The sequence below is a fragment of the Miniopterus natalensis genome, chromosome 11, assembly GCF_054644295.1.
Source record: "Miniopterus natalensis isolate mMinNat1 chromosome 11, mMinNat1.hap1, whole genome shotgun sequence".
Lineage (NCBI taxonomy): Eukaryota > Metazoa > Chordata > Mammalia > Chiroptera > Miniopteridae > Miniopterus > Miniopterus natalensis.
Genome location: NC_142091.1, coordinates 12,157,560 through 12,170,424, shown reverse-complemented (window position 1 = coordinate 12,170,424; position 12,865 = coordinate 12,157,560). Strand labels below are relative to the sequence as shown.

General features: G+C 40.0%; 2 protein-coding genes across 5 annotated transcripts in view; both read left to right on the top strand.

Moving 5' to 3' along the window:
• Positions 1 to 2,347: 2,347 nt before the first annotated feature.
• TEX12 (testis expressed 12) lies at positions 2,348 to 8,445 on the top strand. 4 transcript variants are annotated; one of them, XM_016205355.2, is made up of 5 exons: positions 2,348 to 2,546; positions 4,095 to 4,170; positions 4,913 to 5,024; positions 5,123 to 5,174; positions 7,741 to 8,445. In XM_016205355.2, exons 2-5 carry the CDS (start codon positions 4,111 to 4,113, stop codon positions 7,883 to 7,885), a joined length of 369 nt encoding a protein of 122 aa, XP_016060841.1. In that variant the 5' UTR covers positions 2,348 to 2,546; positions 4,095 to 4,110; the 3' UTR covers positions 7,886 to 8,445. The 4 variants fall into 4 exon arrangements, with proteins under 4 accessions (XP_016060841.1, XP_016060842.1, XP_087677668.1 ...); XM_016205356.2 differs by lacking the exon at positions 2,348 to 2,546 and adding an exon at positions 2,657 to 2,689; XM_087821542.1 differs by lacking the exons at positions 2,348 to 2,546; positions 7,741 to 8,445 and adding an exon at positions 6,928 to 7,726 and having other exon boundaries at positions 3,123 to 4,170.
• Positions 8,446 to 12,407: 3,962 nt separating this feature from the next.
• Positions 12,408 to 12,865, top strand: part of BCO2 (beta-carotene oxygenase 2) — a 34,290-nt gene continuing 33,832 nt past the window's right edge. The window contains exon 1 of the mRNA XM_087821540.1: positions 12,408 to 12,560. The gene's annotated coding sequence lies outside the window, so the exon portion shown is untranslated. The remainder of the gene's footprint in view (positions 12,561 to 12,865) is intronic.

Genomic DNA, 12,865 nt, shown 5'->3' with positions numbered 1-12,865 from the left:
AGTAGAAACAAAGCTTTTAGACAATTTTTTTTTCTTTTTCTTGGACATGTGCTAAATTGTACTACCTCGCTAGCAGGGTCATTAGCAAAGTTATTTTTGGTGTTTGCTTTCTTGCCAGTACAGAGACTGTATGGAAACAGGGGTTCTAGAGTTAGGAAACAAAATGTTTCCATTAGCAGCTAGTTAAATTCGTTTGTTTTATTTTCAACAAGGGTGTTTTCATTTTATAAGGTCATAAAGGCATCATGCCCACGGTAGTGATTCAAAAGAAGTCTGCGGCCAGATGGTTGTAGGTGCTTGGTGTGGCGGTTCTCAGGAGAAAACCGTACACATTTAGGAAGCGTGTGACAGAAAGGAGACGCACACACATGCCAGGTAAGACAAGAATAGCGCAGGGCTGAAACTGAAACAGGTTTTCACCCTCCAGCCGCAATGCCCGGTCACCCGTCTAACATGAAAGTGCCAAGGGGAGTCACAGGGGTCAGCAGAGGGACAGACAAATTCATCTGAAACGGCTTATTGCCAGTCATTCTCCCTCAGCTGTAAAGATGTAGAGTGCATAGCTTAAGCCGTTTCTGAGTTTGGGGGCACACATTTTTTTTCTTTGATACAGAGTAACCCAAACGCCTCCATGTCCTGCCTGTTTCCTAGGGTTGTTTGTGAAGATTAAATGAGACAGGACAGCCCTTTGAATACTTTAAAGCACTAGACAGCTATAACCCTCCACACTCTCGCACTTATTTTTACTCATTTAGCTTATACAAGGGAGACAAGATTTAAAAAATGAAATAAAATGTCTGTAGTGTTCTCTTAATCTGATGTAAACACTTATGTATTAGGTGGAATCATTTTTCCTGGACATAGTTTAAGAACTGGGTGACTACCTGTTTTAGAAATCATACGCTGTGAGGGCAGGGAGAGGAATTAGATGAGTATTTTCCACACTTTGGGGTTTAACGGGCCATAAAAATAATAACGATAATGATAATAATGAAGAATAGGTAAGCGCTAAATAGATAGCTTTATATCTTACTAAGGATGTTAAAAACCTAAAAATCTTTATATTTTTAGTTCATGAAAGGGCACTTTAACACCAAAAAAAATTTAGGAGAGACATAGTATTAGAATAAATGGCAATTCTTTAAATACATTGGCATTATGAGATTTTCATTACTTTTTCCCTCACTTGACCACAGATGGGGGAAATTTCAACATAGATTGTTATCAGCCCTTACACAACGACTGCGATCCCTTCAAGGCTGTCGATAACTGCACCATAATGATCTAGCCTAGTTTGACTGATATTTCACAATATTAGCAAATAAAGTTAAACGAACTGAGTGTGTGTTTTCTAGGCACTTATTTAAAACAGTTGGCTTTTCCACAGCCAGCCAATAAACAAACATCGACACAAGACACTTACGAGTCTGTATGACAACTAACATTTACATATGTCCAAAGGGGAAAACATTACATTTTTTATGTTAAATATCATTTGCTAAGGGGTGGCAACTGTTAACAAAAATCGAGTAGTTATTCCCTCACAGAAGAGTATTTATTCGGGAAAAAGAAAGGTCACAATCCAAGCGGTGCAGCCGTGGCGGCCTGGGGGCCTCGGGCGGACGAGCAGGGGCCCCTTTGCAGACGGGAGGGGAAGTTAGGGTGAGGGGCTGCCCCGTCTAGAGACACAGGGTGTGACAGCTTCGCCCACGGGTCCTCCTATTCCAGTCTCGGTTTGCGGTATGGGCCATAAATTTTGACAGATTGGGTGCCTGGAATTTATGGGGGGTGTTACTGACCTTTGTTTTATGAGCTGATAGCCTCGTTTCCTTCCACATCACCTAACTGGGCATCCGTTTAGAATATCTCTCTTTGATACTGCAGGTCAAAGTCGCCGCATGAAAGGCCCAGGAGGCTAAGCTTCAAGTATGTGGGTCATGTGTGTGACAAAACAGTTTTCGAAAGCTGTCAATTAAGTGGACTAAACGCACTGACACATCAAGAAAGCAGTTTTCGAACAGGGTGTGATTCTCAGTGTGGCTGCACCAAAGAAAAAGAGGTTAAGCAAGGGAGGCTCTGGTAGAAGTCCTGCTTGCAGGCCCCGGGACGGGAGCTCAGGGAAACCCCTCTCCACACGGAGCGTCTGGCGCAGGGTGTAAAGGGGGGGGCGGAAGGGGGGTCCCGGTTTGCGTTCCATCGCTGGGATTCCAAGCGGCGGGGCACAGTCTGGCCTTGCTCTGCCAGTTCTTCCACGTTCTCTCGGGAGATTATCAGTCTCACATTTCTCTCTTCTTCCCCAAAGACACCCCGGGAGGCGGGGGGCGAGGTTTTTGTTTTCTGGAGATTGTATGTCGAAGGGATTCCTAGGAGACAAGCAGAAAAAAGCCGCCTTTCCGGGACAGGGCGGGAGGACTCCGAGAGGGGGCGGCTGCCCGTCACGTGATCAGCACGCGCTGACTGCCCGGACCGCCCCGCCCCCGGAGTCTGCGCAGTAGCCCGCTTCCGGCGTTTTCGTTCCCGCGCTCTCTGCGAGCTGAGGAGGAGAGGTCCTGGCCACCCCGCGGTAGACTGGTTTTGGGTGGGGCTGCAGGGACGCCGGCCGGCGCAGTGGGAAGGCAGGCAGTGGGAGAGGATGAGCGCTGCCTCAGGGGTCTCCAGGGGCTGCATCACGGGGCGGGTGAGAAGCCAGGTAGGTGCAGCGGCCTGAGGGCCGAGGCGGCGGTGAGGAGAAGAGGAGCCTCGGGAAGCTAGGTGTGCGGGGCGCGGCGCGGCGCGCGCGCGGGGCGTAGTGCTCGGCCACCGCTGAGCCACCTCCGCCGTCGGCCCCGCACCCAGGGCCAGTAGCCGTCAGTGGCGTTTGTCACAGGGCAAGGCCCAAACTCTTGGCCCGGCCTGGATTCTTCTGAGGCCCTATGTGGTGACAGAAAATTTATTTTTTCCAGAAAGAGAATTACGTAGTTCTAAAAGTTTTAATTTGGCGTATGTGCACGCGCCGTTGCTTTGAGAGAGGAGAGAAGAGGTGGGAGAGGGAAAGGCAAGAGAAAAGGGGAAGGGAGAAGAGACCGGCCTTCACCTTGGCTTCTGTGAAACATCGCAGACTTCCCAGGGCACCGCCAGCGCTGCGGGGCTCGAGTAGTAGTTTCCGCGTGATGGCGCGTAAACTGATACACCGCAGGCACTGCCAGGAACGCAGGAGCGTTCTATGGAATTTACTAAACAAGCATTTGTTGTTGCTGTCTTGTATATATGAAGATTATATGTGACTGATCAAACAGATTAATTACTATTACCGACATCATACTTTCTCAAAAATCAAGCTAAGTAAATTGAGAACGTTGAGTGTAGACAGGGCTCCTCCTCTCTTGAGCTGTAGAGACTGTGCCATTCTGGGTTTCAACATTTTTTTCTTTAAGCTTAATCTTTCAGATTTCTAGGGACATTATCTTCAGAATTTATAGAAAAGTAACTTAAAAGTAAAATCTGATGCTGTATGAAGGTAGAAGACGAGAGTGGAAATAACTTCAGGCTAGAAAAGATCTGGTCTTGTCCAGGTTTACTTGTTTGAATTTGGTCAACTATCTCTGCCCCTGTTTTCATGTCTGTAAAAAATGAGACAGACTTAGATAAACAGTGGTGTCTGTTTGAACATTAAGATATTGTGAAGGTAGAAGAATCTTAAGTGAATCCTGAAACAAGGCAGAAGTGCCAAAGACACTGTTTTGGCTGACTGTACATAGAGGGAGTAGATGAAAATCATGGGAAGGGTAGGTTAGCCCCAGGTGATGTAGGACTTTGGATGGAATTTGAACTTATTCTGGAGCAATGAATAGACGAGGTTTTTGAGATTAGGGAATGCAGTAACTACAGTTTTGAAAGGTTAAGGGAATATGGTAATCAGAGTTTTGAAAGACTACCCAAACAGCAGTTGGTAGGATGACTTAGAGAAGGGAGAAATTGTGTAGTTTAGGTAAGTGACAGCCTAAATGAGAGCGTAAATTAACAGTGGCAGTGAATGGAAAGAAAGGGAAAAGATTCAAGAAATCTGTGCAGCATGGAGTTTGTGCTTAAGTTTGGCATTGCTCAAAATTTTGCAGCTCTTGCCTCCAGAATATGGCAAGTCACCTTGTAAAACCTGATACTAGAAATTGCAAGAGACCAAGAGAGTTGGAGGTAATCTATATGCTCCTAGAACCTTAATATTTTATTTTATGTACTTCTCAAATTTCTCCCCTTTAAGAAAGTTCTGTAGATAAATGGAATGTAAGTTTTCATATTCCCAGAGCTGGAACTATATTGACTCCAGTTGCTTTTTTACGAAGTATATGGGAAAGCCTCCAAGAAACTATTGGGAGATTTCTCTGTGGTAATTTGTATCTGGAGACACAAGTGGGTTCATATCTTTATGATATCTAGGACTTAAATAATTATTTTGCTGTAATAAGTAGGATACCTAGGTACTGGAGTTGCTGATCTTTTTAAATAAGAACACTGTATTCTGCCTTTCTTCATTACTATCTCCGCCAATTGATGTTTGCATTTGGGACATTATTTGCTCCTTTAATCATTGTTATCTTGCAAAAATTTTCAAACTTTTGACTATTGTGTAAATGAAAGTTTTTCTGTGGAAAGAAGCATCTGGTTCAAGATACTTTTTTCATTGGGGGTTAATAACATATTCAAAGTCTAATCAAAAAAGTCAAAATAAAATTTAGTGTATTGAACAAGGTGCTTGTTGGGACTAAAAGTTTTGTTGGTAATAAAATTTCAAATGACTAGGACACAAGAGCATATAATTTCTAGCATGTTTGCTCTTTTCTGAAAGATGTTTGATTTGCTTTTTAAAAAATAGAATGTATATATCTTAAGGATCTTGTTGACTGTTTACCTATTTTCTTTTACTTTCTTGTATTAGCCTCAAATGCCAGATAGTCCACAACTGTCCTCTCTTGGAAAATCTGATTCCTCTTTCTCTGAAAGCTCTGGACTATTTTATAAAGATGAAACCCTGGAGAAAGATTTGAATGGTGATGTATAAAATGCTTATATTTCTATATATTTATTTTTATAATACAGAGGGTTTGTTATATTTCACAACTTAACTCAGTGATTTTTTTTTTTATAGATATGAGCAAGGAAATTAATTTAATGTTGTCTACATATGCAAAGATCTTAAGGTAAGTACTTAGAATATATTCTCTTGAGTCTTTATCTTTTAGAAGTTTTCTTCTGGAAATTCCATGATGGGAACTTATGTTTAGTGGCTGCAGAACCTATCCAATTACTATTATAATTTTGGAATTTTTTATTCTACCTCAATTTTTTATAATAAGTTATTTTGTTATTTTCAAAGATTAAGACAAACTTTTTCACTAAGCATTCTTTGTTTTGCTATGCCAGAATGAATACTAGGCTGGATATATTTTGGTCTCTAATTAGATGATAAAACATTAAAAATTTTATGATAAACCTCTTTGAGAAAACTACCATTTGGTGAAGTTAATGATAATAGAATGATATTAAAGATAAATATATTTGTGAAATATTTAAGTATTTTCCATATATTTGAAGGCTGCATTTTAATATTTTATTGACCTGAGGTTATCATGTTCTATAAGTTGTAAAACTACTGGACAGTCATTATATTTGAATAATGGTTGTGTGGCTGTTAAAATAATGTAGAGTCATGCACCGCATAATGATGTTTCAGTCAACAACAGATCACATGTATGACAGTACTTCCATAAGATTCTAATGGAGCAAAATTTTTTATAAGAAATGGAAGGATATGTGGCTAAGGAGGAATTTTTTCTTTTCCTCCGATGGGACCAGTATCTGTGGAGTTTGACAGTAGATTCCCTCTCACTCACTGAACCTCAGATTTTGTTGTTGTTGTTAATTCTCACCTGAGGATATTTCTTCCATTGATTTTTAGAGAGTGGGAAGGAGGGAGGAGGAGAGGAAGAGAGACAGAGAGGGGGAGAGAGAGAGGGAGAGAGAGAGAGAAACATTGATGTGATTGGTTGCCTCCCTCACGTGCTCTGATCCTGGCTGGGGATTGAACCTGCAACCCAGATACTGTACCCCTGACTGGGACCCTTCTGTGTGTGAGCTGATTCTCTAACCACAGAGCAACACTGGTCAGGGTTCAATTTAAAAAAATAGATCAATCAATCATTTTTTCTTTATGTATTGATAGAGAGAGAAGCATCGATTTGTTGTTCTACTTAGTTATGCGTTCATTGGTTGATTCTTGTATGTACCCTGACTGGGGATAGAATCTGCAGCCTTGGCGTATTGGTACAATGCTCTAACCAATTGAGCTACCTGGCCAGGGCCATGGAAATTCAATTTTGAGTGCACAGATTATATCCCAGTCAGGCACTGGCCTGATCCAGCACAAAGGAGCCTGTTCCTCCTGTGTTACATATTCAGAGGGTGCTATAGTCCTCCCAGATGTAGGTTGATAGTCTTCTGAGTACTTTGCTATAAATTCTTTGTTGAGGACCTAAGATCTGGTAAAACGACACAGTTCTGTAGGAACTATCTTAAATATTAAGTGACACTGCCACTTTAGAAAAAGCTTTCTGTGGTGTTTGGAGGCAGCCTGTCCCTGTACTTTAGAAATATTTTCAGGTTGTAATCATCAATTCAATGCCAGAGAGAGTCCTTTATGCCAGAAAAAGTCAATGGAACCACAAATAAATTTCCAAAGTCAAAATATTGAGTCCTTAGTACTATACACTTTCCGTGTTAAATACTCCCTTATTTTAGAGAAGTGAGTATCACAAAGTTCCTTAATATGATCACTGCTCCAACATGCAATAGCCAAACCACATTACCCTGGCAGTCCCCCATGTTCCTTATCTTTCCATCTTGATTTTTTTATTCCTGTTAATCCTCAGGCCACCTTTCATTCCCTCTTGACAGTCACTGTTGTTGTGATTTACACCTTCCTCAGCGAGTTTCTCCTTGGCATATTCAGTCAAGCCAGCCCACATTTCTGTTCATGGAGCAGCATTGACATCTTCCATGTTCTATTTGAGACCCTGTCAGAAGGATGTATGGGGGAGGACTTGGGGACAGTGTTTATAAACTCTATAGTAGTGTAGTATACGGTAATGTCCTAGGCCCTCACATTCACTCACCACTCACTGACTCAACCAGAGCAACTGTCAGTTCTGCAAGCTCCATTAGTGGTAAGTGTCCTATAAATTTTAAGATCTTTTATACTGTATATTTAGTGTACCTTTTTTATGTTTAGGTAAATACTTTGTGTTACAATTGCCTATAGTATTCAGTATAGTAATTTGCTGTACAGGCATGTAGAATAGGAGCAATAGACTATACCATATAGCCTAGGTGTGTAGTAGGTTATATACCTAGGTTTGTGTAAGCATGCTCTGTGATGTTCCCACAGTGATCCAGTTGCCTGATGACACATTCCTCCTAACATATCCTCATCACTAAGTGAAGCATGACTGCATATAGTTTGATAATTAGAATCAAAGTGTATAAAATACACTTTCTGCTGTGTCAGGAGAATTTGAGTAGTAAAAAGTATTTATGAGACTAATTTAACTTTTACTGAGGAGTGTTTGTAAATTAGTAAAGCTTTCCGATGTACAAAGCTATCTAAATTAAATAGCTAACAAATATAGCATAATAAAGAACATCACTATGATAGTATGTTTCAATGTTATAACTATTTAGTTTAACATAAGTCTTTCTTTTCCCTATTAGTGAGAGAGCAGCAGTTGATGCTTCTTACATTGACGAAATAGATGGACTCTTCAAAGAAGCCAATACTATTGAAAACTTTCTAATACAAAAAAGAGAGCTCCTGAGACAGAGGTTTACAGTGATTGCAAACACACTGCACAGATAAAATTGTGTACTTAAAATAAGCTGAGAATTTAAACCTATTATTGTTGTAAGGAAAGAATGACATTTATGCTCTGAAAGCTCTCTAGTTGTTAAAGATAATGTATACCTTAAACATAGAAGGTGAAACTCCTTGAATTTCTTTTCTAGATTTAATGGGGGCTTTAAACTGGATATTAATATGGAGTATGTAGCTTTTCTTTTGAGGGTCAAATATTTAGTGTAGTTTATAAAAGTGTAAATTATTAAAATTATATACGGATTCTTTTCTTTCTATTTTTAAAACCCCCTAGCCTTCAACTTCTAAAAGAGGACTCAAAGAGTTAATTTGATAATGTTTAACAGTATTGTACTTTTTTTTGGAATATTTTATTTAAATAGCAGTTAGCTTTGGAGATAGTTTTAAAATGCTTTTCATAGTCAGTATTATAAAAAATTAAAACCTCAAGGTAATTTGTCCAATTTCTCAATATGTAATAAACTGTGTACTCTTGCTATTTAATATAATCATTTGATTATTTTCACTATTATATATGATTAATAAAAGTTTTTTGTTTAAAGTTATTTTCTTGTGGTAACATGAAAACCAGAAATAACCAGAACCTTATATGAGTTGGCTCTTTTTATACAACCATATCAATAATGTGGTTATTGAATGATACTTAGAAGCTTTAGCAGTTGTGTCGTATGGGATAAAATTAATGGTACAGATGTAAAAAGATTGACTTAACAAGCAGCAGCTGGTCTCAGCATGCCCCATACCTCTCGATAAATGGCCCCAGGCCTGGCACTAGTAGCAGCCTCCATTGGTTCATAGCTTGGCTGCTTCTGGACACCTCCAAGCCCAGCACAAGTGGCAACCATCTATGGTTTACTGTGTAGCTCATGCTGGGTGGCCCTGGGCAAGGCATAGGCAGAGGCTGACTTTGCACCTCCAGGGAGGCCCCAGAGACAGTGCACCTGATGGTCAGACCACCACTTTTCGATTATACCCTAGTACATTCATGAATGACACATTCAAGGGGTGCACTCAGTGAACACCAAACTTCACTGAAGTAAATCCTGCTCCATAGGGATGTCTCGAGCACAGCAGCTCTTTGGCTGTAGCTGCAGCTGGTCCTTATAGCTGATTGGCCTGAGGGTCAATTCCTCCCAGTGATGCCAATAGCAACCAAGGCTCAACTACAACAAGGCAGTGCACACAGCCCACATGGGAGCACCTAGAAGGCCCAGCTCAGGTGACGGGAGGCTGAGCCACAGCCCTACAGGACACCTGCTACACAAAGCCACTCTACAAATTCCGGGAGATGTAGCAGCTCCACCTAATACATAGAAACAAACACCAGGAAGCAGCCAAAATGCAGAGGCAAAGAAATATGTCACAAAGGAAAGAACAGAAGAACTAAATGAAATGGAGCTGAGCAAGCTACTAGATACAGAGTTCAAAATAATGGTTATAAGGATGCGCAAGAATCTTAGTAAGACTAGTAAGGAAACTAGTGAGATCATCGATGACATAATAAGTACCAATCAGAAATGAAGGCTACATGAACTGAAATGAAGAATAATTTACAGGGAATCAACAGTAGAGCAGAGAATTAAATCAGCAATTTGGAATATGAGGAAGGAAAAAACACCCAACCAGAAGAGCAAAAAGAAAAAAGAATCCAGGAATATGAAGATAGTGTAAGGAGTCTTTGGGACATATTTAAGCAGCCCAACATTTGCATTATGGGGGTGCCAGAAGGGGAAGAAAGAGAGCAAGAAGTTGAAAACCTATTTGAAAAATTAACGTCAGAAAACTTCCCCTACCTGGGGAAAGAGATTTACAAGTCCAGGAAGCACAGAGTGTCCCAAACATGAGGAACCCAAAGAGGCCCACAGCAAGACACATCATAATTAAAATGCCAAAGTTTAAAGACAGAGAATCTTAAAAGCAGCAAGAGAAAAGCAGTTACCTACAAGGGAGCACCCATATGACTGTCAGCTGATTTCTCAACAGAAACCTTGCAGGCCAGAAAGGAGTGGGAAAAAGTATTCAAAGTGATGAAAAGCGAGAACCTATAGCCAAGATTACTCTACCCAGCAAAAGCTATCATTTAGAACTGAAAGTCAGATAAAGAGCTTTACAGATAAGAAAAAGCTAAAGGAGTTCACCACCACCAGACCAGCACTACAGGAAATGTTGAAGGGTCTTCTTTAAGAAGAAGCTAATGAACAAAAGTCTGACAAAATAGACCTAGAGATATTGAAGCCTGCAACAGATGGTCAGTCATATCTCAGAGGGAAGGGGGAAGGAATGTGGGGGGTGAGAAGAGATTAACCAAAGAAGTTATATGCATATATGCATAACCCATGGACACAGACAGTAATGGGGTGAAGGCCTGAGGAGGGGGTAGGAGCGAGGTGAAAGGGGGTCAATGGGGGGAAAATGGGACATCTGTAATACTTTTAACAATAAAAATAAATTTCAAAAAGTCATTGTACCCATTTTTAAATCATATAGATAATTCATTCTTTTGTATGTATATTTTGCTGATAAAAGCAATAAAAAATTTGGACATATTTATAAACAATACCATAAGGAATTTGGTATTCTTTAGGTGGGTAGCATGCTTACCTTGCTGCCTTTTGAATGTTAAAATAAAATCTCATTTCATGAAATGACTGTTTCAAGGTATATACCTACCATATAACATAAATACTTACACAAGGAAGGATTAAAAACAATAAGACAGCCCAGCTGGTGTGGCTCAGCGCCTAAGCATCTACCTAGGATCCAGGAGATCACCATCAGATTCCCGGTCAGGGCACATGCCCGGGGTTCCAGGCTCGACCCCCAGTAGGGGGCGTGCAGGAGGCAGCTGATCAATGACTCTCATCATTGATGTTTCTATCTCTCTCTCCCTTCCTCTCTCTGAAATCAATAGAGATATAGTTAAAAAAAATACAGTAAGATAATATTTACTAAAAATATTGGTTATTAAATGGAAAAATTATTAGGTTTGTAGAGGATGGTATGCTAGTAGAAGTCAATGAAGTAACTATTAGAAACGGGGTTTTTGAATATTAAATGCAAGCAGAAGACTGCCTTTGACTTGATATGCCTTGTCACCTGGATTGTGAGTTACTCTGTCACCTGATAGAGTTCTTGAATATTCCAAATGCAAGGGTGACTATCACCATTAGAAGTGTCCTTGAGTTATTGTTTTCTTAGCACTTATTATTAATGAGAAAGCCAAGGCTAACACTTGCAGAGTGGATTTCATAATAGACTTGTTATATTTTGCTGGTGTCACCTCTGTCCAGCATCTGATTCTTCCCTGCGTAGGGTCAGAGGATTGATTCGATCTCTGGCATGATAAAGACCGTGGAACTAGGTTTTTGAAACTGTATTTACTGGTCAGAACATTTACCTCCTAAGGCAAAATTTCCTTATTGTCTAATTAAGACTTATTTTTATCAAATTTTGATATCTTTGGTACCCATCCAAATAAACAAGAATAATTATTTCACCACTGCAGATATGCTATTACAGGAATACCACTGCCCTTTAAATTTACACTTCTAATATCACTCATTTCAATAAAATTTCACAAGTTTATATTTTAAACATTACGAATCAAAATATATATTGAATATCTTTGTACATCATATGCTAAGCACTGTAGGAAATACAGAATAGTTTAAGATACTCTTTATTCTCCCTCCTTTAACCACTCCTTTCTTGAAATACACTTACATACCTTTGCTAGGAAAACTTGATATGTAAGTGTTAAAAATACCTGTGTTGGTGCTAGTAACTGCTAGTGAAAGTAGGGCTTTGGCAAGGAGGTCAGAGGTAGATTTTGACATGGGTTTTTGAAAAGGAAAGAGGGAGGCTATTTCAGGCAGGGAAAAGTTTGTTCAAAGGCTCAGAAGAACAAAAACATGGTATATTTATAGTCATTTTGCTGGACTGAGAATTCAAGAGGGAAATAATGTATTATCTAAAATAGGGATTGAATGTCCTTTTTTGATATTCTCAATTTGTAGCACAGCATTTGATACATTGGTGCTCAAAAGTGTTTGTTAAATTAATGAGATTATATATGGTTATAAGTTTTTAAAGGGCATACTTTCACAGGGCCTTATTCAAACTAGGATGTGAGAAAATGTTTTGTAAATTAAATGACTAAAAAAGAAAACAGAATGAAACGCTAGAAACAGAGAGACAGGATTAAAGGTAGATTGTGGCCACATTGGAGAGCCCTTTGTTGACATTACATTTGGACTTTATTCTGTAAGGAAAGAATCTTTCAGAGGAAGGAGTGGCTTAATGAATTCATCCATGGATCAACTGACTTGATTGTAGTGCAAGGATAGACTTGGAAGAGAGTTTAGGGAGGGAGACTCCTATTTCAAACAGTTACTTATTATAGCTAGGTTGCTGGGATACTTGTCCTGGAAATAAGAGTCAGAGAGAGGGCCCATGTTTTAAAGCCTTGCCTCCTTCCCCTTTCCCTCTATTCTGTTGGCCCAGGAAATGTGTTCCCTGGCACGGCTGCTGAGTTGTGAGAATGTGGAAACCACAGGATCTGCTGGTACTTAAGTTCAATGCAAAAATTTCACCTCTGCATTTCGTCAGCAATCTTCCACTGCGGTGGGTTTCGGATCTGTGATAGTACAACGGATCCCAGGTAGGAGATTTACCCTCTTCTTCCTGCCAGCTGGAACTTAGAATTCTGTGCCTTTTCTGAAGAAATCTGGGAGCTTCTCAAGTTTTCCACTCTTTTTGGAGCAGATACAGGCAGCAAGTGCAGAGCTGGGAGTTGAAGACAGAGTCAGGATTTGTTTACTTGTTCTGGAAACAGCCTTTCCAGAGGCTGTTTTATACAATATATAGGGGCAGGATTCAGGGTTTTGGGTTCTCTTGGATCTGCAATCGGAAGAATATTCATTATTTAAACCTTTCTTAATTGAAAATCACTGCTATACCTTCTAA

Bases quoted from the DNA above. Each gene is read 5' to 3' on its own strand.
- TEX12 (XM_016205355.2), top strand. From the start codon at position 4,111: ATGGCAAGTCACCTTGTAAAACCTGATACTAGAAATTGCAAGAGACCA. The intron at 5,025-5,122 runs GTGATGTATAAA...TTTTTTTTATAG, and splicing joins CCTGGAGAAAGATTTGAATG to ATATGAGCAAGGAAATTAAT. The intron at 5,175-7,740 runs GTAAGTACTTAG...TTTCCCTATTAG, and splicing joins ACATATGCAAAGATCTTAAG to TGAGAGAGCAGCAGTTGATG.